Source organism: Mastacembelus armatus, chromosome 10 (assembly GCF_900324485.2).
Source record: "Mastacembelus armatus chromosome 10, fMasArm1.2, whole genome shotgun sequence".
Taxonomy (NCBI): Eukaryota; Metazoa; Chordata; class Actinopteri; order Synbranchiformes; family Mastacembelidae; genus Mastacembelus; species Mastacembelus armatus.
In genome coordinates this window covers 26,691,423-26,715,361 of record NC_046642.1, presented here as the reverse complement: position 1 = coordinate 26,715,361, position 23,939 = coordinate 26,691,423, and the positions used below count along the sequence as shown (strand labels likewise).

Here is a 23,939-nt window from a genome sequence, read left to right as displayed (position 1 = left end):
ACCCAGCTCCTATGTTTTTACAGGTACTTAAAACACTCATTTTGCCTGGCTTTCTAGAATCCCCCCCAGAAATCTGTGTGTACAAACCTCTGTTCAATGCCCAGGTGTGCATTGATGGAGGCATAGCGTGCTGTGCCAGTCAGGTTCTTGTCTTCTCTGTAAGGGATGTGCTGCCGTGTTCGGTTATCTCGATACTTCTTTGCCAAACCAAAGTCAATAAGGAACAACTGACAGAGAGAGAGAAAACACATCCTTGTTATCTGACAGTGACAACCCAATGAACAATGACAAACAGCTCATCAGAAATGAATATGTTCAAAATTACTTATACATTTTATGCTTTATTTTAAACAGAAATGTAATTGAGTCCTGCAGTAAAACACTGCAGACAGAAGGAAAAGTGTCATGTTACCAACTATGTACCTTTAAGATTAAGGCACTTATTGTAGCTTCAACACAGCTCTGCACACTATTCTTACACCACAGTAAATGTAGCCAACTTCCAGATGTGCTCTGTGAATGCTGCTTTACACAGATTCTTGTCACTTTTTCACATTTAATTGTGCATAGTTTATCTAATTGCTAAAGCATCTTTACTTTGTTACAAAAACAACAAATACAAGTTTAGTTTTCTATAATTACTCCATGACGACACATTGTTATTTGGTTTAGACACCATACCACATAATTTTCTGTTTTTAAAATGGGCATTAAAGAATTTAATGTAAAGGTTTCAAGAATGTTAGAATAAGAACGTTAATACCTTTTAGGTTATAGCCAAAAGTATTAATCAGTGGAACACAATTAGCATGATTGTGACTGAGGGTTCATACTCAACTGCAAGCGGCTTGCTCACTTTCAATTTCCTGTGATGTAATAGGTGGCTTGTCCAGTTAAGCAGCTGCTTTCCTAGAGCTAGTGCTCATCAATCAACCCTTTCGTTCAACCTGGTGACAAGTATGCCACTTGGCTATACTCCTACACACCCTGCAGATGGTAGATGTCTAAGAAGCTAATCTTTAAAAAAAAAAAAAAAAAACCAAACAAACCAAAAAAGCAAATAAAACAAACCAAAAAAAACAGACAGGTTACCCCCCCAATCCTGCTGGCTCATAACCAACATTTGCCAATAGTCACTGAACGTCAAAATATTGATGTGACACTCCACACTGAAGCAAAAAGATGAGCAATCCAAACAATAACTGATTTATAACCATTACATATAGCAACCCAAGTGAAACAAAAGGTGACAAACCCCATATCTCATGAACTCTATGGAATATTACCACAAGTTTCACATATTACACTGCCACATTCCATGTCCATACACTCTATAGCATGCCACAACCAAATGTGAACACACTGGGCAATCTGGAATAACAGCTTAAACATATTTTGTCAAAAATTCTGAACTACAGTTGTAAATGTGTGCATTTCTGAGAATTTAAGCACATCTGATATACACCTCAAAAACACAACCATACAAGCCAGACAATTAGCGCTTACATTTGGCTAATTGCTTAATACTTATAATATGGGCTAATTCAAGGAACCTATCAGCAGTTTAGATGTACATTTGCATTACATTTTGACAACTAAATGGAGTTAAGCTTTCCAGTTTGAGTAATTTAGGCTTGGCTCAGATGTATATACATGGATGCCAATGGGTACCATATTTTCCAGACTACAAGTCGGACATTTTGTTGAGTTGTTTACTTGACACAGATGAATATATTTGGTAATGCACTTCTGTTTGTTTTTATGCCTAGCCTATGTTCTTTATAGATCAATAAAGAATAATTAGTAGAATTAGAAATGCGACTTACTTTTTCCCCCCCTGTTCAACAAGGTTGTTATTAATAAAAGCGAATAATATTCCAGTGTGACTTATAATCTGGAAAACATGTTACTTTTATTTGCACAATTTCACAAACTCATGCACCAGATCAATAAAATTTAAATAAAATAAACACTAACAAAACAAACTTAGTTAAAAAGAACCCAATAAATCCATGTTTAGGCAGTAAAAGCAGAATAAGACATTGTGAGAGGCTAATTTCTGGTGAAGCATGTGATCTTTAATCTTTACATTAGTCTGAGAATAGTCTAGGGAACCCTTTGGGAAGCCAGTATTATTGTTAGGTTTGTTATCACCTTATTTTAAAAGCACAGGGTGTCAGGGTTGCAGTTCTTAGTGCTGGCCAACTGCCCATCGTAAAGCCCATCGTGCTATATGAATGTGATTTACATGCTCTTTTGCCCCACCTCCATGAAAATGGGGTGGTACATTAAGTTAAGTTAAAGATATTTAATTTCTGAAGAACAGGAAGGTTTGACAGCAATTGGTAAAAACTCAAATCTACATTTTTTTGTCATAAACTGCCCATTACTAAGCATTTTTGAGTAAAACAAATATTTAAAATGGTGTTTAGTTCATTCACAGTGGATTTTTTTTTTGTTTGTTTATTTGACAAAGGAAAGTAACAGTTCATTAAGACCTTCAGTTTCTCTTTATGTCTTGATTAACCTGAGTTTTACACAAGTGGTAGCTTGATTGTGATTTGCCCACTAAAGCATAATTCAATTTCAAAAGTAACATTCAAAAGCTGCAGAAACATTTTACATAAGGAACTGGCTTGACTTTCGCTTAAAAAATTTTTTGACCAGGTTTCGTTTAAAGTTTTAAATAGCTGCTTTCTTTTGCAATCAAAGACTTTGCTGAAAATTTTATTCCAGCCTAAACAACACTGCTTTCCGGTGCCTCTTTTTAGCAGACATTCCTGTGTTTCTCAAGAGCACAGGTAAGGTTGCTTTCTGATTACTACCTAAGTGCTGAATGCAATGCCACTGCAGATATGACAGTCAGACATCCACAACAGGGACACTAAGCATTTTTAAACAAATTTGTGTTCTTGCTCTTTACTAATAAGTCCTACTATAGTTCTAACATGCATCTTTCACCTCAGCTGGGATTTCATAGTAAGTTATACAAATAAATTACTTATAAATTGTACAAATGTAGTGGATAGTAAGAGTGGTATATTAACCGTGTACAATTGGTTTCATTTCTGCCCTTCCTTTTTGATGCGATGCATGGTTCTAGGTTCATTATTTTTGCTAATTTAACATCAGTTGTTCATTAAGCCAGACTACCAATTAAAAACACAAGGAATACATTAACTAAATATGATTAATGCCTGAGTTCTAGGTTTGTTTAATAAGAATAAGCATAGAATAAATCACAGCATTGTGCTACTCTCAGGTCAAATAGCACATTGAATAGGCAGGAACGTCTTAAATGCAGGTAGGTCGCCATCTCTTCAAATGCACAAGGACCCTTTGTTACATCAAATAGGGACAACTGCTATTCCCTTAGCAATGCTAACAGGGAGTTCCCTTTCCCTTTCACTGTGATAAAGTACATTAATTAGGTATTGGGTATTGTGAATGCAAGATGGGTGCTGGTGGTCTCATTCACTTTAAACCAGTGTAATTAGGTATGATGGCAAAGCGACAACTGCTGTTGTGAGGCAGCTGGTGTTGTGGTAAAGGTCACACCTGGTTTAATCCTGAGAAAGATGGGTCCTGAGAAGAGCTAACAGCCAAGCTTCTTTTCCTCTTCCCCACTGACGAGTCTAAACACTAGGGCAGACAGTAGAGGGGTAGGGGTCAAAATCACACAGCCTCTATCCACCTTTAGTCACAGTTAGTATGAGTACAACAGGCACTTCGGGTTGCACCCACATGGTTTACTCCTTTAGATACAACTAACAAAAGTTCTGTGCAGTTAGGATAAGCACATCCCTCTGTATATCCAAGACTGGACCTACACAGGCAAAGAAACCCACTTTAAATCTTTGTGATACAGATATGATCATTCTGGCCATCAGTCTAGAAGAAACCACATAAATGTGATTTTCTTCTATCAGGACAACCATGGGAAGATCAACCCTGTACAACAAAAAAGTCAGAAGTGGCTCTGGAAAATTAGAAATGTTGTAACTTAAAGATATGTCTGTCAGAGACAAAGGCCAGTGCAGACAGGCAGTACACTACGGCTCCATAAAGATTTGGGGGAGAGGCTGGACTTTTGGGCAGTAAATGGTTAAGAGCCTATGGTTGTTTATACTCCACCAGCAAAACAAAGAAAGCATAAAGAAAGCCTATTTTATAATTGTGACAACGCGTTAACAAGTCTCTGAAGAGAATTTCATGATATTTTAAGTTTTTCACTGGTATTGTGCAAACAAATTAACCTCTTCCACTCCACCCCTATCTATATAAAATTACTAAAGTTACAAACCCAAATTAAAACAGCTGTAGTTCCTTAATCGCAATGACTACATGAATAAATAAGGTCTTATCTAATTAAGGTGCCAGAAGAAAACCACCCAAAGTGTCAGAAATGCTCAGCAGCAAATATCTCTTAAGTAAATAAAATATGATAAATGTGGTCCTCCTCAAAAAGAATCTAAATACATAGAACTTTTTTCCAGAAGTCAGGACACTGTAAATTTTAAATAAATACAGAACAAAGGATCTTGAAAAACCTTTTAGCCATACTTAATTGTTAACAGCACAAAGATGAGCTATCCAATGTTCAAATAATTTCATTTCGGTTTATAACAAACAGAAGACACACCTGATAGAATATCTCACCATTGAATGTATTATATATTGGCCATTGATTTCAGAAGTAAGGATGGGAAAAGGTTCACAATCCAGTAAATTCCTGAATAGTTAAAAAAATGCAAATAATGTTTCTCAATGTACAATGGCAAAAGATATGAGGATCTCATTTATAGCACATAACATTATTTGAAGCCTCAGCAAATACACAGAAATCTCACAGTAGAAAGGCTGAAAAACAGTCTCAGTGAGGCTTTTACCTGGTTAAATGAATAAGGATAACCAACATAGTCTAGTTAAACCAGTTTTTAGTGAGTTAGAAAATTTTACACTTCTTGGAATAACCAAATCTCTCTAATGTTTTGCATGTCTCACTCCCAGCTAATCCAACAGTCTAACCATGCCCCTGGACTCCCCTAGAGACTGGATGTCCCCGAGGGTCCAAAGTCCACCCACCACAAAATCCTGTGGGAAACACAGCACTTTGCCCAAACCCTAGCATTTCACAAACAATAGCAATCAAACACATTCTCAGTGCACACCAAATCAAACTGAGGCTAAAAATCCCACCAAACACCACAGAGAGTGGTCAGGGCTGAATCTACCAGATTCTTAAAAATTAGCCTGTTAATAGCACACACTGTTGTGGGTTGAGGCTAAATTTAAACAACAACAACAACAACAACAACAACACAGAGCTACACAAGTGCATGAAAATCAGACATTACTACTGCATGATTGTAATGGGAATATCAGGATAAAACACCGATACATTTCTCATTTGTACCTTCTTGTGCTGGAATTTAACTAAGATCCAGCATTTTCCAGTTGCAGTTCATAGTGGTCACAGAGATTTTTTGACAGAGCTAGTTTAAGCATCTCTGGGTTAGCTAGGTTAGCAGTTAAATTCATGCTATTTCTTTAATCAGTAGACTTCAGAGATTTCAGTGATGCCAAGCATCCATGTTTATTAAAGGGCTGTGTTGTAACATGGTGAGAAAGGGAGAGAGGATGAACAAGAGCACAGGGATTTAGCACTTATATACTGCAGCACAAATTACTAATGCAAATACTTGTGTAGTTACACAGGCTATATCACTGCATACAGTCCAGTGGTGCAACACAACAGCAGTCCAGCTTTAGGGCAATGTATCGCTACAAAATGTAGGTGCTTGCAATGCTCTGGGACCTGATCTGAGAAAACTGCTTATTAAAAAGTTATGTCAACTTTGCTGTGTACAACAGATCCCAATGAAACCAGAAAAATTTCTTAGCCCTAGCCTACGCTGAGATAGAGGAAGACATGACAATTTACTTATCTGTATAAATTACTGTGAAAAAAAGGAACAGAGAATATATATATATATACACACACACACATACATACATACACACAGTATACGTAGAAGATATTTTATTAAAAAAAGAATGTGCAAAATCTCACTTTGTTTGCTGAGTCTATAATGCCGATAACTCTCATTCCCAGTTCTGACCCACAAACAAGTACCTGCTGAACAGAAAGCCTCGTCCGGGCTAGCCTTTGCTCCACTACCTTCTGTAAGTACTAATTCAGTATCTCTTTCATCAGTGTTTTAAAAACAATGAAGTGTGTTCCTGAGGTTTATTTTCCATACTTTGGCATATGAGCATCCATTAAAAATGTTCTGATATTGACAAAGTTAAAAATTTATCTTTATGAATATAAAGGATCACTGGTCTTGCCGCTCAGAATCATGCCCAGATGATGGGAGTGCATACAGGCATACATGGCCATACAGACTTCTGGGTCACATTATGAGTTTCTGTAATGAAGTAACATAACTGAGCCTGGATGAGCCTGTGATAAAAATTTTTCACTTTGAGTTTTAGTGTGATTTTGAATACAGCCCTCCATGAGTTGATTTTATTTTCCACTGACATGTGAGTTTGTTCTTAAGAAATTCTATAATGTACATTAATAAAGATTTTGAACTTGAATTAGTTCATTAAGATCAGGTGTGATATTTTTAAATAATGCCTTATTTTCTCAAGTGGTATGTTTTAAGGATAATCAAAACAATGTAAAAATGACTTTATAAAGTAAATGTTCTTTCTACATACAGGCATCCATAAATAAATTTTAAAGATTACAACACCAATGGTAATAACACGCATAGTTACATAGGTTACAAAGGTCATATAAATGGCACAAGTGACAAGTGAAATTAACATTAATTTGTACTACTATTTAAACTTCAGTTTGCACCAGAACTGTAGCACTTTAATTTTTCAGAACTCTTCCACTTTCCTTCAAGTCATCACATCTTTCAGGACGTACACAGCAGATAAATATGCAACTGTAATAGTGTTTTTACAAAACTAGGCAATGACACTTTCAGACAAAGAATTGATTGTTTAACAATGTTTGTAGACGTACAAAAAACTGCCAAAGACCAATTACTATTTTTTTTTTTCTGAAACAGTAGTGACATTGGGTCAAGATTCAGCTAGAAATCCAGAAGATGGAGAAAACATGACTACTATGACACACTCCATGTAAAACCTTAATCTATACTTGGTGTATATAAAACCTGGACTTACCTTGTTACAGTGACGCCCAATGCCCATTAGAAAGTTGTCTGGTTTGATGTCTCTGTGGATGAAGTTCTTTGTGTGTACATATTCAATTCTGCTGATCATCTGAAGATGAAAAGAATATAATACATATTTCACAAAGTCAGGTTGGGCTCACACAGCCACTACATGTTTCATTAATCCGGAAAACGGTAAAATATGATCTGTAAATCCAGTCTTTATCTATTTGAAGCTTATTAGAATCCAATATAGCACAATGGCGCAGAAAGAACATAGATTTAAACTAATTATGTATTAAGTAATTAGTAGCACAGCAAGCTAGCCAACAACATGGTGGCCAAAGTAACAGTAATGTTTCTAGGGAGGGAACAGCAGTAAATCCAAGCAGAGACAACACTTACAGCACACAGACTAACACTACAAGGAGGATGGGCCTTCTTGCTGAAAGGCAGCACCACCCTATAACTAGTATGGAATTATAGCTCTTCCTGCATTTGAAGAGTGCATAAAGGTGAATTTGTATATGTGTTTTTCACCTGATCTGCGAGCATGAGGACTGTCTTCATGGTGAAGCGGCGAGAGCAGAAGTTGAAGAGGTCCTCCAGACTGGGTCCAAGTAGGTCCATGACTAGGACATTGTAGTCTTTCTCTTGGCCATACCACCTGGTGACACAATAACAAGAGAATGTTTATTGATACTAGTCTAAATAGTGTTGCACAGTATGCCAATACTAGAAAGATATCACAATTAAAAACAATACTATACCTAATTTTATAGGTGTTGGTGCTTGAACGAGTTTTAATAAAAGCCATATATCCCATTTTACATTGGTGTCGGACAGACAGCACAGTTTGTGTGTGCAGCACTCTGCTTTAACTTCAAGCAGAGTAGATACTGTTTTTTGTCTCTCATACTTGTCTCTGTAAGCTTCAAAAGGCTTTCATAACACCAAATATAAGTGCTCTTCTTGAACTTACGGTTTGCAATCAAATCAGACACATGAATTGGCATTATTTCACTTATTTAGCAGACAATCAGGGCAAGCGCCCAACATTGCAAATGCCATCAGTAAAGATGGTTCGGATTAGAGATTCATGGACAATGATGAAGTGCACTTAAACGCTTCAGAATAAACTGACATATGACATATGCTAAGTGATACCACCTGCTGTGAAGTGTTTCATCTGCCAGAAATGTAACCAAAGAAAACACTTAAGTTGAGAGTTCGGTTGATTCAAGCTTCAATCATCATTTCCAGCATTTCTTTCAACACCTCAGTGTTTCAAGCCTATTAACCCTCTGGGGTCGACGCACGCACTGGCGCGTTTTGACGCATCTTTTCCTGATAAGGCCGAAACAAACTTAAATTACTCCGTCAATTCTGATCGTACAGATAAAAGAAATATATCATTCAAATCTGAGAAGGGTCTAGTTTTAGTGGTATACCATCATAATAACAACAAAACGTTCTTTTTTTAAATAAAGAAAGCCGACATGGTGCGCGCTCGTACTTTTCTGTCTCTGCCATTTCTCTTCACAGACGCGTAAATAAAACAACCAGAATCTCAGCGAATACTTGGCTCATAAAAATAAGAATTATATGGCTAGAAAGCTTGAAATGTTTTCTTTTAAGTGAAACAATTCAAGTCGAAAACAAATCATCACTTTTTATTTAATCCGTATGAACGTAAGGAGAAGTCCGTTTTTTCCTGTCTCACCTCATTACAGGTAATGCGGTCCCACCTTGTACACTGTCCACTGTTCACATGTAAATAATCTCAGGTGAACCAGGTAAATATGTGCACACCCCCGAGAAATGACATAAACTGTCAAAACTTCATCATAGAATTTACTCACTTTTTCTGCGCGTTTGGACGTGGAGAAGCGCTTCTTGTATTCCACACAGAGACAAATAGTTTAGCTTGTCCTCAGAGTAAAAACACTGATTTTAACTCAAATGAGGATCGTTTGCTCCTCATTGTGTTGTATTGTGCTGCACTAATCCCATCCCATCTACATTGACTCATTATGCGCGTCTTTGTCTGGTCGTTCAGTGTGTCTTTTGTGTTCTCAGGTAAATCACATGACTATTCATCCTCAGACACACCCTCTTGCATATGGCCTTTCTGGACAAAAAGTGTCTTAGAAAATTTAAATCAGTGTATTGTTTACTGTGAATGTGTGAACAAGATGACATTCACAGCACTCTGAAGTAAACACTTTAGCCTACAACATGCAGGTCTCCAAAGTCTTGTGAACCAATGTTCTGTTTGTGTTTTATGCTCTTATTTCAGTGAGTAAAAAATTGTAGTTTTGCACTAACCATGCATAAACACTTTTTTCTCAAAAACACAATGTATAAACTTGCTGCTCACATATTATTGTAGCCAATTTTGTGCTGATTACAGTGTTATTAGACTTGACATTAATATGTTTAAAAGACACTGAAAAAAGCACAAATGTCAGGACATGTCAAAATTTGTCCAGGCCCCCAAAACCCCCTCAGACCCCAGAGGGTTAAACATCAGGACATTCAACAACGTATAGGTCTCACACAAAAACATTAAATCAGCCACAGACCCGTTTTATTTTGCCATCACCATGCATCTGTCAAAAAACCCTTTTGGCATAAGTTAATTTCACAACTGCTATGTTCTACTGCCCCAGTATCTGGTCCAGCTACAATCAGAGCTTGTACTACCTCCTCTTTTTCAATATCACATAGGCAGTTAGTAGATCAGAGTATAATACTAGAGATGCACCGTTTGCCTGGTCACTCATCGGAATCGGACGATTTTTCGCGTGACCGGCCAGTCAGTCTCACGTCTTGCTGACTCTGAGGTGATCCTTTTATTGCCAGCAACGCAGGCAATGACGTCACGAGCGCACAGTCACGTGTAAACATGTCGCTGATGTGGAAGTTCTTCTCTGTGAGTGAATATGACAAAGACATTTTTGACATTTGTAATGCCAAAAATCAATGTGGGAGAACAACCACAAAAATGTTCAGAACAACAACCCTATTAAGACACTCAAAACACCATCACTCAGCTGAATATGCCCAGTTTGAAAAGGTGAAAGTGGCTAAAGCTAGCACTCCCAGGCCATGCCAAAGCTCATCAGCCAGAAGTCAGCAGCGTCTGCTATCTTTTATTGGGATGAGCAGTGACAAGACAAACAATTACAAGAAAAATTATGAAATTCATGGCACTTGATGACCAGCCATTCTCCATAGTCGAAGACAAAGGTTTCCAAAATTTGATAAATTACCTCAGTCCAAAACACATTACACCAAGCTAGCGGTACTTTTCCATTGTTGCCTTACCCGAGTTGTTTAACCTCGTGTCAGAACACACACAAAGACTGCTAAAGCCGTTCCTGAAGCAGCCATAACTTTTACTGCTGATATTTGGACATGTAACTTTAGCTTAATGTTAATGTTGAGCCTGACTGCTCACTGGGTTGACAAAGATTTTCAGTGACAATTACTTCTGCACTGTCAAGAAATTAAGGGGTCCCATACTGCTGCCAACTTAGCGGCAACATTTGACAAACTGTTGCAGCGTTGGGTTTGGGTAATAACAGGTTTTGCATCGTAATGTAATGTTTAATAGTTTTGTTTGTTATAAAATAATTTCATAGAGAAAAGATTTTTGTTAGTATAACTGCTATGTTATTTATATACAGGAACTCATTTTATATCGTTTCAAGGCACAAAGCACTTTATTTTGCTGTGAGAAGATCCTGTAATGTTTAATATTTTCTTTTATTATAAAATAAAAGATTTCATTGAAAATATATTTGTATATTGCTTTCATTACAGTTCATTTTTAAAAAAGAAATCGGAATTGGCAGGTCACAGAAAAATTGGAAATCAGAATCGGCCAAGAAAATTGCAATCTGTGCATCTCTATATAATGCAAAAGAGTATGGAGACAGATTATAATCTGTGTTTTTAATGGTGATTTACCCAATTGAAAATTTAAAATCTTGTTTATACTGCAATAATTTAACAATCAAATTCTCTTTAAATCTGCCCTACAGGGCATTTTCGCCCAACTACAAGTAGCCATTCTTAACTCGTAATCGGGTTTCATGTTTATAGTCCAGTTCTTATTTTAAAACAAAACCAAAAAAAAAAAAAAAAAAAATTTTAAAATTAAAAAAAAAAAAAAAAAAAAAAAAAAAAAAAAATTCACTTTAGTAGGCCCCTGTTAACTTTCTTGAAAACAAAATTCGACAGTATTGCTTTAAAGAAATCACTACACTATAATATGATTAGCCAATAAAACGTAAATTTAAAAAAATAAAATAAAATCAGAAGCTGGATTTTGACAGTATTTTTACTGCGCTAAATCCAGCCCTGTTGTGAGCACCTGGAACGTGAGTTTTCAAACACCAACAGTTTGAATTTATGAATAGATAGATACTTTATTACTCCACCATGGGGTAAATTCAGAATGCACTCATAAGAACCCACAAGCAAATGGTTTAAATCAATCCATGTTCCAGGCTGTTAGCATACATAACGTATCTGCTAGACAAAAATGAACTACAAGGTATGCAGATGATGGTACTTTTTAGCACTACTCGGCTCAATTCTACTCAACTCAGTTTAGGTTAGGGCTGAACGATTTTGGAAAATAATCTAATTGCGATTTTTTTTATTTTTTTTTTAAAACCAATATTGCGATTTACAATAGGATTATTTTTCGACAATGACAAGCAATCATTGTAGACCAGGCCTATATGTTACAATCAAATCCCATGATGCAAGAATTTATATAAATTAAATTTTTATTTATCAACTACAATCTCACTCTAATGACTGATTTGTTGAACTTCCAGCCTTGTAAGCATGTAAAACTTACAAAGTTTGGCTTATTTAACACACTGGTGGTCGGCATTTTTTCCATGCAACTATCATACAGTACTTTGTGGTGTTTTTGTAAATGCTGAATCAGGTTAGTAGTATTGCCCCGTGAGGTAGCAACCTTAGTAAGGCAGGTTTTGCACAATACCTGACGCTGTGCAGCATCTTCGTTTTTAAAGCCCAAATAGTTCCATACAACGGCACTAAAGCAGTTTCCGCAGTGTCAGGTTCTGTCGATGCTGAAGCCATTGTTTAACAGATTAAGCTGTAGTGTAGCGTGCCAACTTTATTCTTCCTCTGCAGCCTGCTAAACTCTTGCATATCACGTGACGGAGTGTAATCGCCATCTCTGCGGTGGTAATTGCAAATGTAATTAATCGTTCAGCCCTAGTTTAGGTCATTTTCCATTACAACTGACACTGTTCACTAATCTCCAACTACACTTTAATGTGGTCAGGGCTGTCATAGCACAGCAGCACAAAACAAATGTCCACAACTCCTCATAGGACCACAGTGTCTTTCCGGTAGCATTAGCCATTTGCTTTGCTAAAGACTAAAAATGGAAAAACAAATGGTCACTGTTGCTGGTTTTTAAAAATGCCAGCTTTCTGATTCTCATTTCGGACATGGTCAGACGTAGCGCTCATGACTGTTCCAGTGACATCAATCCCTGTCCAACTGGTGGCCCACAGTCTGTTGATGTGACATTTTAGCATCAGCTCAGCTCCCTTGGAACCTCGGCCAAGGAGGTACTTTAAAAACAATTAAAAAAAACCACAAAAAAAAAAAAAAAAGTAAATGCTACAAGGTATTATCCCCTAACGGTAAACCTGTGTTTGAAAGATTACCACACTCAAAAATAGTGAAGACAATTTCAAAGAGCTACAGACTTATGGGGTTTTCCATTGGGGCACAGTGCCTACTAGCAGGTACTTTTTTAGTACCTCTTTACCTGAGGTACCTAGTGTGCCAAGCCAATACTAAAATGTGACGTCAGACTGCGGGCCACTGATTTGTCAGGAAGTGACATCACTATAACTAAGGGTCATGAGTGTAACAGGCTTCTCTATAAGTACGATTAACGAAAAAAACATAACGGACCAATATTCGATTATTAAAGTAATCTTAGTTGCCGCCCTAACCTATAATCCCTAATCTATATGAGAAAATGGCTGCAGTTAGCCAGTGACCAGTTACTGCTGCAGAAAATGCACTGGGACTCCATGCAAGCCATGTCGAACGGGCTATTTACAAGTCTGTACTAGTTTATGCTGTGTGACGCAACATAGCCAAAATGAAAAGACAGCTTCTTCTATGTAGTTTTAACCCTTAGGAGTCACTGATCATGCTAGCATGATCAAATGAAAATGATTTTTCCAACTCTGCTCTACTGTCTGAATACACTAGAAATGTGGGAGAGGTGCAAACAGTGTTTGGACTGAGTGATAGAAAGATGGGGAGAGATATGCAAATTTGCATAAAGTTCAGAGACTGAGTTGTGGAAGTTTAAAGAGAGACTTGAGTTTCATTTCAGTAAAATGAAGTAACTGCTGAACTTACAGTAAGTTACTAAGCTGTTATCGGAGAAAAACGATCAGAGCCAGAAAGCGAGTGCATCTGATGAAATTGAAGATCTGCATTTTGTTTTTGGCAATGGGAGATAAGATAATGAATATTTATTCTTAATATTTATTACTAGTATTTTACCAATTACTCTCTATATGCTTTACAAACTTTTATATTTCTCAATGTGTAGGTATATTGTAGTTGTACTCATTTTTTATATATTTTTCATATGTAGTATTGTTGTCATGCACAAAATCATCAGCAGCCACTTAAGTGCACATCCACAACAAGAACCACAGAGTATTAGATGTAGGTCTACAAGGACAAAGGAAAGGAGTGGCACGTGAAGCAAGTCCAGATCTCCACTGCCTCAGTGAGCACACCCACCCCTCAGCTCTGTTAATTCCCACTAATAGGATTTACAGTGGGTACGGAAAGTATTCAGACCCCTTTAAATTTTTCACTCTTTGTGTCATTGCAGCCATTTGCCAAAATCAAAAAAGTTCATTTTATTTCTCATTAATGTACACTCAGCACCCCATCTTGACAGAAAAAACCAGAAATGTAGAAATTTCTGCAACTTTATTAAAAAAGAAAAACTGAAATATCACATGGTCATAAGTATTGAGACCCTGTGCTCAGTATTGAGTAGAAGCACCCTTTTGAGCTAGTACAGCCATGAGTCTTCTTGGGAATGATGCAACAAGTTTTTCACACCTGGATTTGGGGATCCTCTGCCATTCTTCCTTGCAGATCCTCTCCAGTTCTGTCAGGTTGGATGGTGAACGTTGGTGGACAGCCATTTTCAGGTCTCTCCAGAGATGCTCAATTGGGTTTAGGTCAGGGATCTGGCTGGGCCAGTCAAGAACGGTCACAGAGTTGTTCCAAAGCCACTCCTTTGTTATTTTAGCTGCGTGCTTAGGGTCATTGTCCTGTTATAAGGTGAACCTTCGGTCCAGTCTGAGGTCCTGAGCACCAAAAGAGGACCAAAAGAGGTTTTCTTCCAGGATATCTCTGTACTTGGCCAAATTCGTCTTTCCTTCAATTGCAACCAGTCGTCCTGTCCCTGCAGCTGAAAAACACCCCCACAACATGATGCTCCCACCACCATGTTTCACTGTACGGATTGTATTGGACAGGTGATGAGCAGTGCCTGGTTTTCTCCACACATACCGCTTAGAATTAACGCCAAAAAGTTCAATCTTGGTCTCATCAGACCAGAGAATCTTATTTCTCATGGTCTGGGAGTCCTTCATGTGTTTTTTGGCAAACTATGCGGGCTTTCATGTGTCTTGCACTGAGGAGAGGCTTCCGTCGGGCCACTCTGCCATAAAGCCCCGACTGGTGGAGGGCTGCAGTGATAGTTGACTTTGTGGAACTTTCTCCCATCTCCCTACTGCATCTCTGGAGCTCAGCCACAGTGATCTTTGGGTTCTTCTTTACCTCTCTCACCAAGGCTCTTCTCCCACGATTGCTCAGTTTGGCTGGACGGCCAGGTCTAGGAAGAGTTCTGGTCGTCCCAAACTTTTTCCATTTGAGGATTATGGAGCCCACTGTGCTCTTAGGAACCTTGAGTGCTGCAGAAATTCTTTTGTAACTTTGGCCAGATCTGTGCCTTGCCACAATTCTGTCTCTGAGCTCCTTGGGCAGTTTTCCTTCGACCTCGTGATTCTCATTTGCTCTGACATGCACTGTGAGCTGTAAGGTCTTATATAGACAGGTGTGTGCCTTTCCTAATCAAGTCCAATCAGTTTAATTAAACACAGCTGGACTCCAATGAAGGCGCAGAACCATCTCAAGGAGGATCAGAAGAAATGGACAGCATGTGAGTTAAATATGAGTGTCACTGCAAAGGGTCTGAATACTTATGACCATGTGATATTTCAGTTTTTTTTTTAAAATAAATTTGCAGAAATTTCTACATTTCTGGTTTTTTCTGTCAAGATGGGGTGCTGCGTGTACATTAATGAGAAATAAAATGAACTTTTTTGATTTTGGCAAATGGCTGCAATGACACAAAGAGTGAAAAATTTAAAGGGGTCTGAATACTTTCTGTACCCACTCTATGTTATAAATAGTTTTATATACTTTGATTTCAGTTATTACCCACTTTGGGGATGCATGACATGTATTCAAGTTTATTTCTAATTGTGTACAACTATGGTTTTAGTAGTAGTAAAGCTGTAAGCCATGTAAATTTGTCTATTTACATATTCTGCTGCACAGGCTTTTTTTGTTGTTGTTGTGAATAGTGACATATAGCTTGTTTCCTTAATTTTTCCATATGTTCACATTTACCATAGAAATGCTTTAAGCATATATGTGTTTTTTCCCCAGAATAAAAAGAGCATAATTTTCCAATTTATTATGTATTTTTTGGGTCCAATGTGTTAGAAAAGTATGTATATATGAATCCAAGTCAGATAAGTGAGGTTGTGCTGAGAAAAGAAAAAAAAAAGAAAAACATTTTAAGGTAAAATATATAGGCAAAATCAAAAGTTGTCAAAAACAGCCAAAATTACCCAAGACAAAGGTTAAAAGGCTCATTCTAAGATTAAGAAAATGCAGTGGTAGGTATTTTATAGTGACTACACACTAATGACAACATAATTATGAACACGGTATCCCATTTCTTCTAATAGATCACTAAATATCTCACAGTAAACCTTTAAGAGTGCTGATCACCAGAGTAAGAGTTTGTGTAGTCATTTACTGCTCTACGCATCTACAGTCTGTCAGTAATGCTATAATGCGGAGTATTCTGAACTGCAACTCTGTACCTATTAAAGAAGAAAGACATAGGAACTATATGCATGACAAATGCACAAATATTTGAATCTCATTCACTATAGCTAGTATATGCTGCTGGTCACACTTTTGATGTGGAATCGGGATGTGCAAAATGGCCTGGAGTAAATAACATTTTAAAGTATTGTCCATACATACGCTACTATTTTAGTTTTGACTGACATTTAACCAGTCAAGTCCAGTGATTAATCGGAACTGATACAACGCTAGGATTTAAAATACTAAGGGCTTAAAAAACAATTTACACATAAAACATGAAAAATTTGTGCTTTATAGATGCTCCAACTTCTTACACAAACTGTTACTGTGATTGTAAGGAGGCCCACAGAAGCATTATCTAATACTGCATAACAGGAAATAGAACTGCATTTTGCTAATGCAAAGGTGAGAAAAAGACAAAGCAATTAAAGCAAGTCAAAGGGTTAATGGCAGAGAAAAAAAAAAAATTGAAAATGAAAAAAGAAAAGAACCAGGTGGTCAGCTTCAAATGACAGAATAGCAGCACAGTCTCTGGAGTACAGATGAAGAGTGAAAGTGAAGAAACCTGACAAGACATTTATTAGAATTCCGACAACAGTGCTATCTTTCCCAACAATATCTGAAATTAGATGGAGTACGAATGAATTTAGAAATTTGATTAAAATTTTTGAAGTTCTGCAACCTAACGATTACACGCTGAATAAATTGAGATAATGGCACTTACAGCTTTTATTGTACTGAGAAGTACCTACTGTGGAGCTTTAAAAAAAATAAAAAGTCCTCCAAAACAGTGTTTTTAGAACTATTATAGTTTTCAGGTCTTGTGGTGCAGAGACAAACAAAAAAGGGGAACTTCCTCCAAAGCTTCTAAGAACTACAAAAATGTTCCTTTTGACTAGAGGTCGACCAATACTGCTTTTTCCATGGCCAATGTCGATTTTTTAGAAATGGCTGATATAGGATGCCGAATTTCTTTGGCTGATATTCTTTTACTAGGCATTTACATTGCCTGTGATCAGCTGCTAACGAGAATTGTTATACATATTCAGTGCCTTATGCCTAGTGCTCTTTCTGGTGATTCCCTCCCCTTCAATTAACATTGGGTTGCTAGTCCAAGCAGTCAGATACCGTATTTTCTGGGCTATAAATCACACCAGAGTATAAGTCACTTTTAGTAAGAACAGCTTTGTTGAACAGAAAGAAAAAGAGAAAAAAAACAAAAACAAAACATAAGTTGCATTTCTAACTATACTAATTACAGTCTAAATTATCCAATGAAGAACATAGGCTAGGTAATAATGAACAGAAGTGCATTACAAAATTCATTCATCCATGTCAAGTAACATTAAAAAACTGCACTAAAACAGCATCTCCGCCTTATCTGTCAGGTTGCCTGAATGCCAACACTCACTCCAAACTTTGTTTCAGCTGCATACTTTATTACCTGCAGCTTGAAATGTGCAATATAGCTCTTTCTTTTGGACAGCATTTTCACTTGTGTTACACTAGGAGTTAGAGTTTAGCATAAACATGTGGTCATGTTGATGTATGCAATTTAGCCATATGGAGGCAAGGTTACCATTACGTTTAATGTAAACATAGAACTGAATTTTCTTTCATTTGTTAATGAATAATAATTGCAATGTTTTATACTGCTCATTAGCGCTATTTCATCTCTACTTAAAGTAAAGAGCCTCAGTTACAATAGCTCATTACCTTGCAAGTGTGCAACTAAGTCAGCTAATGTTTGACAAACTGTATAATCACATGCTTGCTAAGTCACAGTAATGATCACTTTAAACAAATGCTGACAGTGAGAACAAGTAACTGTGATCTCAATCTCTACCATGACATCCACTGCCATCTACTACTTCTATGTTGCTTTTACATGCATGGAGAATTACAAATCCAAAAAAAATGACCATATTTGCAAAATCTAATATTGGTTAATAACAGGCCTATTAACATTGATAAGTCATTACTATTTTTAGGGAGCATGTTACATGTGTTCCACAACAACGCTGGGCTGCCCACGGATGCAAGTACCTGTTAACCAGCTTAGTATGCTCAGCCATCAGTCAGCTGATGTAATTATGTTAAAAATCAGCCCAATTATTTGACCTTAAGCCTTGACCCTCACAAAGACATTAAAAATAATACTTTGGGAGGGAAGTCAAAACATTTACATAAAACAAAGCTATGTCTCAGACTTCCAAATGCAGTTGAAGTATGTAACCTACACACCAAAGCAATACGTTTTGAGCAACTAACGTTTCAGTGCGACGTATAGCCCAGAAAATATGTCAGGTGACAAAGGTCCAAAATGAATCGAAACATCATTCCACAAAATTTAATGTCATTTAATACATTTCTTTGGTGTGTGCAGTCATTATCTTGATATAGAGTTTTAAAGAGTAAAATGGAAAGATACAACAGCAAACCTTTCTCTTTTAACTTTTTCCATGGGTGGATACCCAGAGTATCCACCGGTATAAATAAGTGTAAGACTTTAGAGGTTTTTCAAAACCAAATTTGTAATGGACAGACAGCCTACCAAAAGTGAAAATGTAATCTTTAGAAGTAAACACATAGACATCAGTTCAATGAGAACTGTATGGGGGGAGTATAAAAAAAAAAAAAAAAAAAAAAAAAAAAAAAACCTTGTCCATTTGGTTAAATGTGAAAGAAAAAATATTATTGCTGCCCTAAACAATATTACAGTAATCTCAGAACATTAACTATAAACAGTGAATGATCTACTAATAGGCTAATACTGTTATTTTAGACAAATATAATTAAAATAAATATATAGTTACATCACTCCTACTGAACTGTTTTATGATCAAGTTATACGACATTCTGTCACTTTCGGCCCACAGATTTCCCTTCTCCTTGAAGACTCATCTCTGTGTTCTATATTAAATTGCTTCCAGTGAGCAAGTAAATACAAGCCCGGTACAGACACAAATGAAACCGTTGCATGTGCTTCATGTGAGATACTATGTGCCACACATACTAGACTTTTTCCAACTGCTTAAAATGATAATTTACCCTTAGGCACAGTTCCTTAAGCAGCACCAAAAGGATGGTAGGTGTTAAGCAAGAATGAGGAAAAGACTATGAAAGATAGTGTGAGCATAAAAGGTAAGCCAGCTTGTAGTAAGAGTGGAGGATGGGCAACAGGATAAGCAGGTTAGACAGGAATATGCAGCAACATGAAACTAGCATCAATAGAAAAAAAGATTCAATCACCAGTCATTGCATGCATTACAGTAAAAGTCAAAAAGTCCTGCTTTAGAAACTGCAAAACAACCCGAAACGTGGCCGACTTTCTCAGCTGAGACTCACTGTCCTAAAAGTTGAGCATTTTCTAGCCATCAAAATAAAAACAGTATGCATTATATATGACAGTGTTTGAATACAGGTCACTAAAGGGCAGGCAGAGGCCACACACACATCCTTAATTGTGTTCTTTAACTTCAAAATACTAGTTATTAACACTGCCTCCCATTGGTCATAGTGATACTAGTTTTGCCCATCAGTACAACTTAAGCTGCCAGTATTAGGATTGTTAAGTGGTCTAAAGGTTGATACAAAAATGCCTTGCAAAGCAGGTTAATCTGTAAAGAAGATGCGTGTTCAGAGTTCAAGTTTCAAGTCACCCTGCTTTAGTGTCTTCAAAGTCATTGTCTCTAGTCAGACATGTGCCAGCCATACTGTATATGGCCATTAGTGCTGTTAGACAAATATAGAACTGGGAAGGAAAACTGACACCAGGCAATGCCAGTATTTATTTTTTTTGTCCATTTCCCTGCCAGTCATTTCTACCAGTTACATAGGAAGCTATTTTGTCCTGAAATAGCAGTTATGCTTAATGAAAAGTATTAATTTTTCTAACCATGGAATTGTATAAGCTGACATCAGTATTAAATAGGTTTTCAGAAATGAACTTTTCTGGATTCTCACTTAACATGACTTGGAAACTAGGTTAGTTCATGTATGTCTTTAAGTCCTTTGCAGATTCTGCTCATACATGGACAAAGATTTTTCCTAAAGCAAAATCAAGTCAATCTCAGACTGGATTTCCATAAGCTGTAAAAGCAATTTAATAAACAGTACTAATAATTTGTCATCGCTGTGTAAGCACAAGGATTCAGCATTCTTTCAAGTCACTGCAACTCCCCATACATTCCAATTCGCAATTATAAAACTCAAACTTTGTTGAATGTGCTGGTAAAATGAAAAAGTCTAAACAATTTAACCTAGTGGAATACAGAAGACTCACACTGACGCGGAAAACAAGAAGTACTACTACTAGTAAAATCATGCTATGATGTGCAACATTACTTTAAAAGTGTAGTACAACAACCAGTCTTCATTCCAACTTACTCCAACTCTACTGCAGTCAATTAAAGAGTTCCTCTTCTATACTGCTTGAGATGTTAGTCAGATTTGTACTATTTCAAGAGAATGTACACAAAGTAACTGCTAACAGCTGGTGAGAGTGCCTCAACACTTACTGAACAAGGAGAAATTAGGTTTTGTTGAAAGACTGCAGTAGGTATGTATGAAAGAATGGAAAACGTAAGGTTTTAGACAAATTGTGAAAATACAGCAGCTTGATAAGGGTTGGTCAAACTTTTACAAAGGTACCACAAAGTTAACTGTTGTGGTATGAACTTCTATTATTTTTATTTTATCCTTAAAAAAGCATTTTTTGCACAGACTTAATTCAGACACAGTTTAGCAATTCAGCTGTTTATGACACTGTAGGACAGTGTTACAGAACTGCAAATGTCACTAATGTAAGTCTTGTATAATATCGCTGTTATAATGCAGGCTCACTTTTGAACAGTCAGTGACTAGTAATGCTGTCTGTCTTCACAACAGCATGTAAACAACCCTGTCCTTTTTATTCAGAAAACAAACAAATACCACAGGCTACAAAAGGTGCCAGCAACTGATCTGCATCGACATATCAATTTCATAGGCCCATTACTAACAACATTAACGATAGCAGCAAAACTGTATCCAAGCAATACTTCTAGTGTGGAAGTGGGCCACGGCGTGTATCCTCAACATTACTACTTGCCCTTACTTCAACACAAAAAAACAGTCTGTGACCCGTTACAGAATCAGACAAGGCCACATATGGGCTGAAAACACGCGGTGAAAATATACTTGTATCGTGAGGCTTGTTTTCGCTCCTGTGCTCCGCCGCCATTTTCTAATACAGTAGAGGAAGACATGTTGGGAGCTAACACAACAAAAGAAGAGCGGCCATTTCCAACCACATAGTTCCTTTTCCTCATACCTAACAACTATTATTCGCGATAAAAGTGTACCACAGTGGTTAAAACAGGGACAATACAGAGCAACTAAAATGACACTTTTAGAGTGTGACAGTAAACGTGACTATTTTGCAGCGTCGGTGGAAAACATATCGTTATTCGAAAGGACTGGATAGTGTTAGGTTGATTAGCAGGCCTAACGCCAAGGCTGGTGCCACTTTATCATCAATTTCCCCCTTTTTCTTACAAAAGCGGTTACCAACATGGGTACAGAATAAAACATAACACAAATGTGTCACTTTATTATTGTTAAGGACAACGTAACAGATTTCCCCTTACCTGATGTGTGGGATCCCGACACCACCTTGTAAGATTTTGTACAGCTTGCTCTCATATAACAACTGTGGATGTCTGGCTTTTTGTGACTCCAGTTTTACAGCTACCTCCTGAAAATACCACACAGAGAAACATTTATATTTTGGTATTTATAGCTCTGTTGTCAGAGCACCAGTTACACTAACTTTAAGGGCCATGTCAGTTCTTGCATCCTGTCGCAAATCTAGACACATTTTATTGCCCCATAGCCATAGAGCTGCTATCCGTTACCTTGTTGGAAAAATGTCTTAACGTTACCAGATTTCCTGTAAGAAAAGAAACATTTGTTTATTAAGCAGAACATTACCTCTCCATTTGTGATGTTGATGGCCAGATATATGTCGCCGAAAGATCCTGATCCAATTTTTCTGACAAGCTTGTATTTTCCACCGACTATGAATTCGGCTTTGGAGCCACTGCTGCTCGCCATAATATCCACCAAATGATAAATTCCACTTGATTCGTTTTAGTAAATTCTGTATGTCAGTCTAGCCCAATTGTCAGCAGAACATAAGAGTCTTGTCCTGTTGGTGTAGCTGTTACTACATATATTACCAACGAATTGCAGCGAACAGGGCAAACAACTTGGAAAACAGATTTCTTTTGGCCTTAATTCGTTTTGTCGATAGACTACTATCTACAACGATTCTTTGTTAAAATAAGCCCCTTCGGAAAAAACGAATACCGTTCTGGTATCGAAGTACATACATCAAAAACTCAATCCGAATAAAACTTGCGGCCTTCAACCACCGAGCTACCTCGAAGTAGCAGCTACTCAATCCAATCCAACGCTAGCTAACGTTAGCATCAAGCTAACGCTCTCGCAAGGACCGTCACGGAAAAAATTGCCCGGACCTCCTCCGTCCTGGGGAGCAAGAGATGCCGTTTCAATTACACTTCAGTTGTGTTGTTGCTCTTCAGTCGTCTAGAGGCGTTTTTGGTATATTTCGAGGGTCGCAACCGTCTTGTACAAAGCGCAACCCACTCACGCCGCCATCTTGTCTTCTCTACCCTTTCTCTCAGCTGGTTGCTGTTGGAAGCGATTAGCTATCTCATGATACCTTCACGTGTCGTCGGAAATAATACAAACAATGCGCAATAATGTCACAGCAAAGTCACAAATGTGACCGAAAAGGGAAACTGATTGTTTATATTGTTCACTATGTGCACAGTCAACAAGGGCAAAGTTAAGACGTGAATTATTTTACAGAAGGTTTTGCTTGGTATAGAGCATCCTTTCTGTTTATTTTTGTCATGTACTGTTATTCCCTTGAATACCTTTACACCCAAATTTTAATTTTAAGTTAAGATTAAACAAACATTAACGGTGCTGGAGACTGCGTCAGGTACAGTTAGTCACCCGGCTGCAAGAGTTTTCAGCTGAATATTGTGCTCTTTAGTTTTTTCTTGTCTTGATTTGTTTTCTCACTGTCTGGGTGTTTTTCTTACATGATAATGTCCCAAAAAGATGCCCACAAAATATAGCTACCTATATTATCATTAACTGGCATATACAATAATCTAAGCTTAACAATATAAAGGGCAGTTTACTTCTTTTATTTCTTGTCATATGAAAGATGTTTTTTTACTCGTCTTTTTCCAGGTGGACACACACCTTTATTAGCTAGAAAAGATATTAAATTTTATCCATCTTGAGAGTCTCACAGCACAAACCGAGTATAGGGAAAAGTAGGATAGTGCAGTGTTATATTTAACTTATATTTCTTAATGTAGTTTCAGTAAAGTGACCAATGCAGGAAGTCTAAATGAAATCTTATATTAACACTAATAAACCGACTATACAATACAGCACAACAAAGGCTAATTTTAATTTAGTTCTGAT

The 23,939-nt window shown here is 37.2% G+C and overlaps 1 protein-coding gene across 4 annotated transcripts in view; it reads right to left on the bottom strand.

The window, feature by feature from the left end:
- csnk1a1 (casein kinase 1, alpha 1) overlaps window positions 1-23,137 on the bottom strand; it is a 31,491-nt gene extending 8,354 nt beyond the window's left edge. For 3 of the 4 annotated variants that reach the window (XM_026329853.2, XM_026329855.2, XM_026329854.2), the window contains exons 1-6: window positions 22,404-23,137; window positions 22,061-22,167; window positions 7,740-7,866; window positions 7,210-7,308; window positions 3,559-3,642; window positions 88-227 (exon numbers count right to left, since the gene is read on the bottom strand). In XM_026329853.2, coding sequence (XP_026185638.1) covers window positions 88-227; window positions 3,559-3,642; window positions 7,210-7,308; window positions 7,740-7,866; window positions 22,061-22,167; window positions 22,404-22,526 — 680 coding nt within the window. In that variant the 5' untranslated portion in view covers window positions 22,527-23,137. The remainder of the gene's footprint in view (window positions 1-87; window positions 228-3,558; window positions 3,643-7,209; window positions 7,309-7,739; window positions 7,867-22,060; window positions 22,168-22,403) is intronic. The other variant, XM_026329856.2, reaches the window with a different exon arrangement.
- Between the last annotated feature and the right edge of the window lie 802 nt (window positions 23,138-23,939).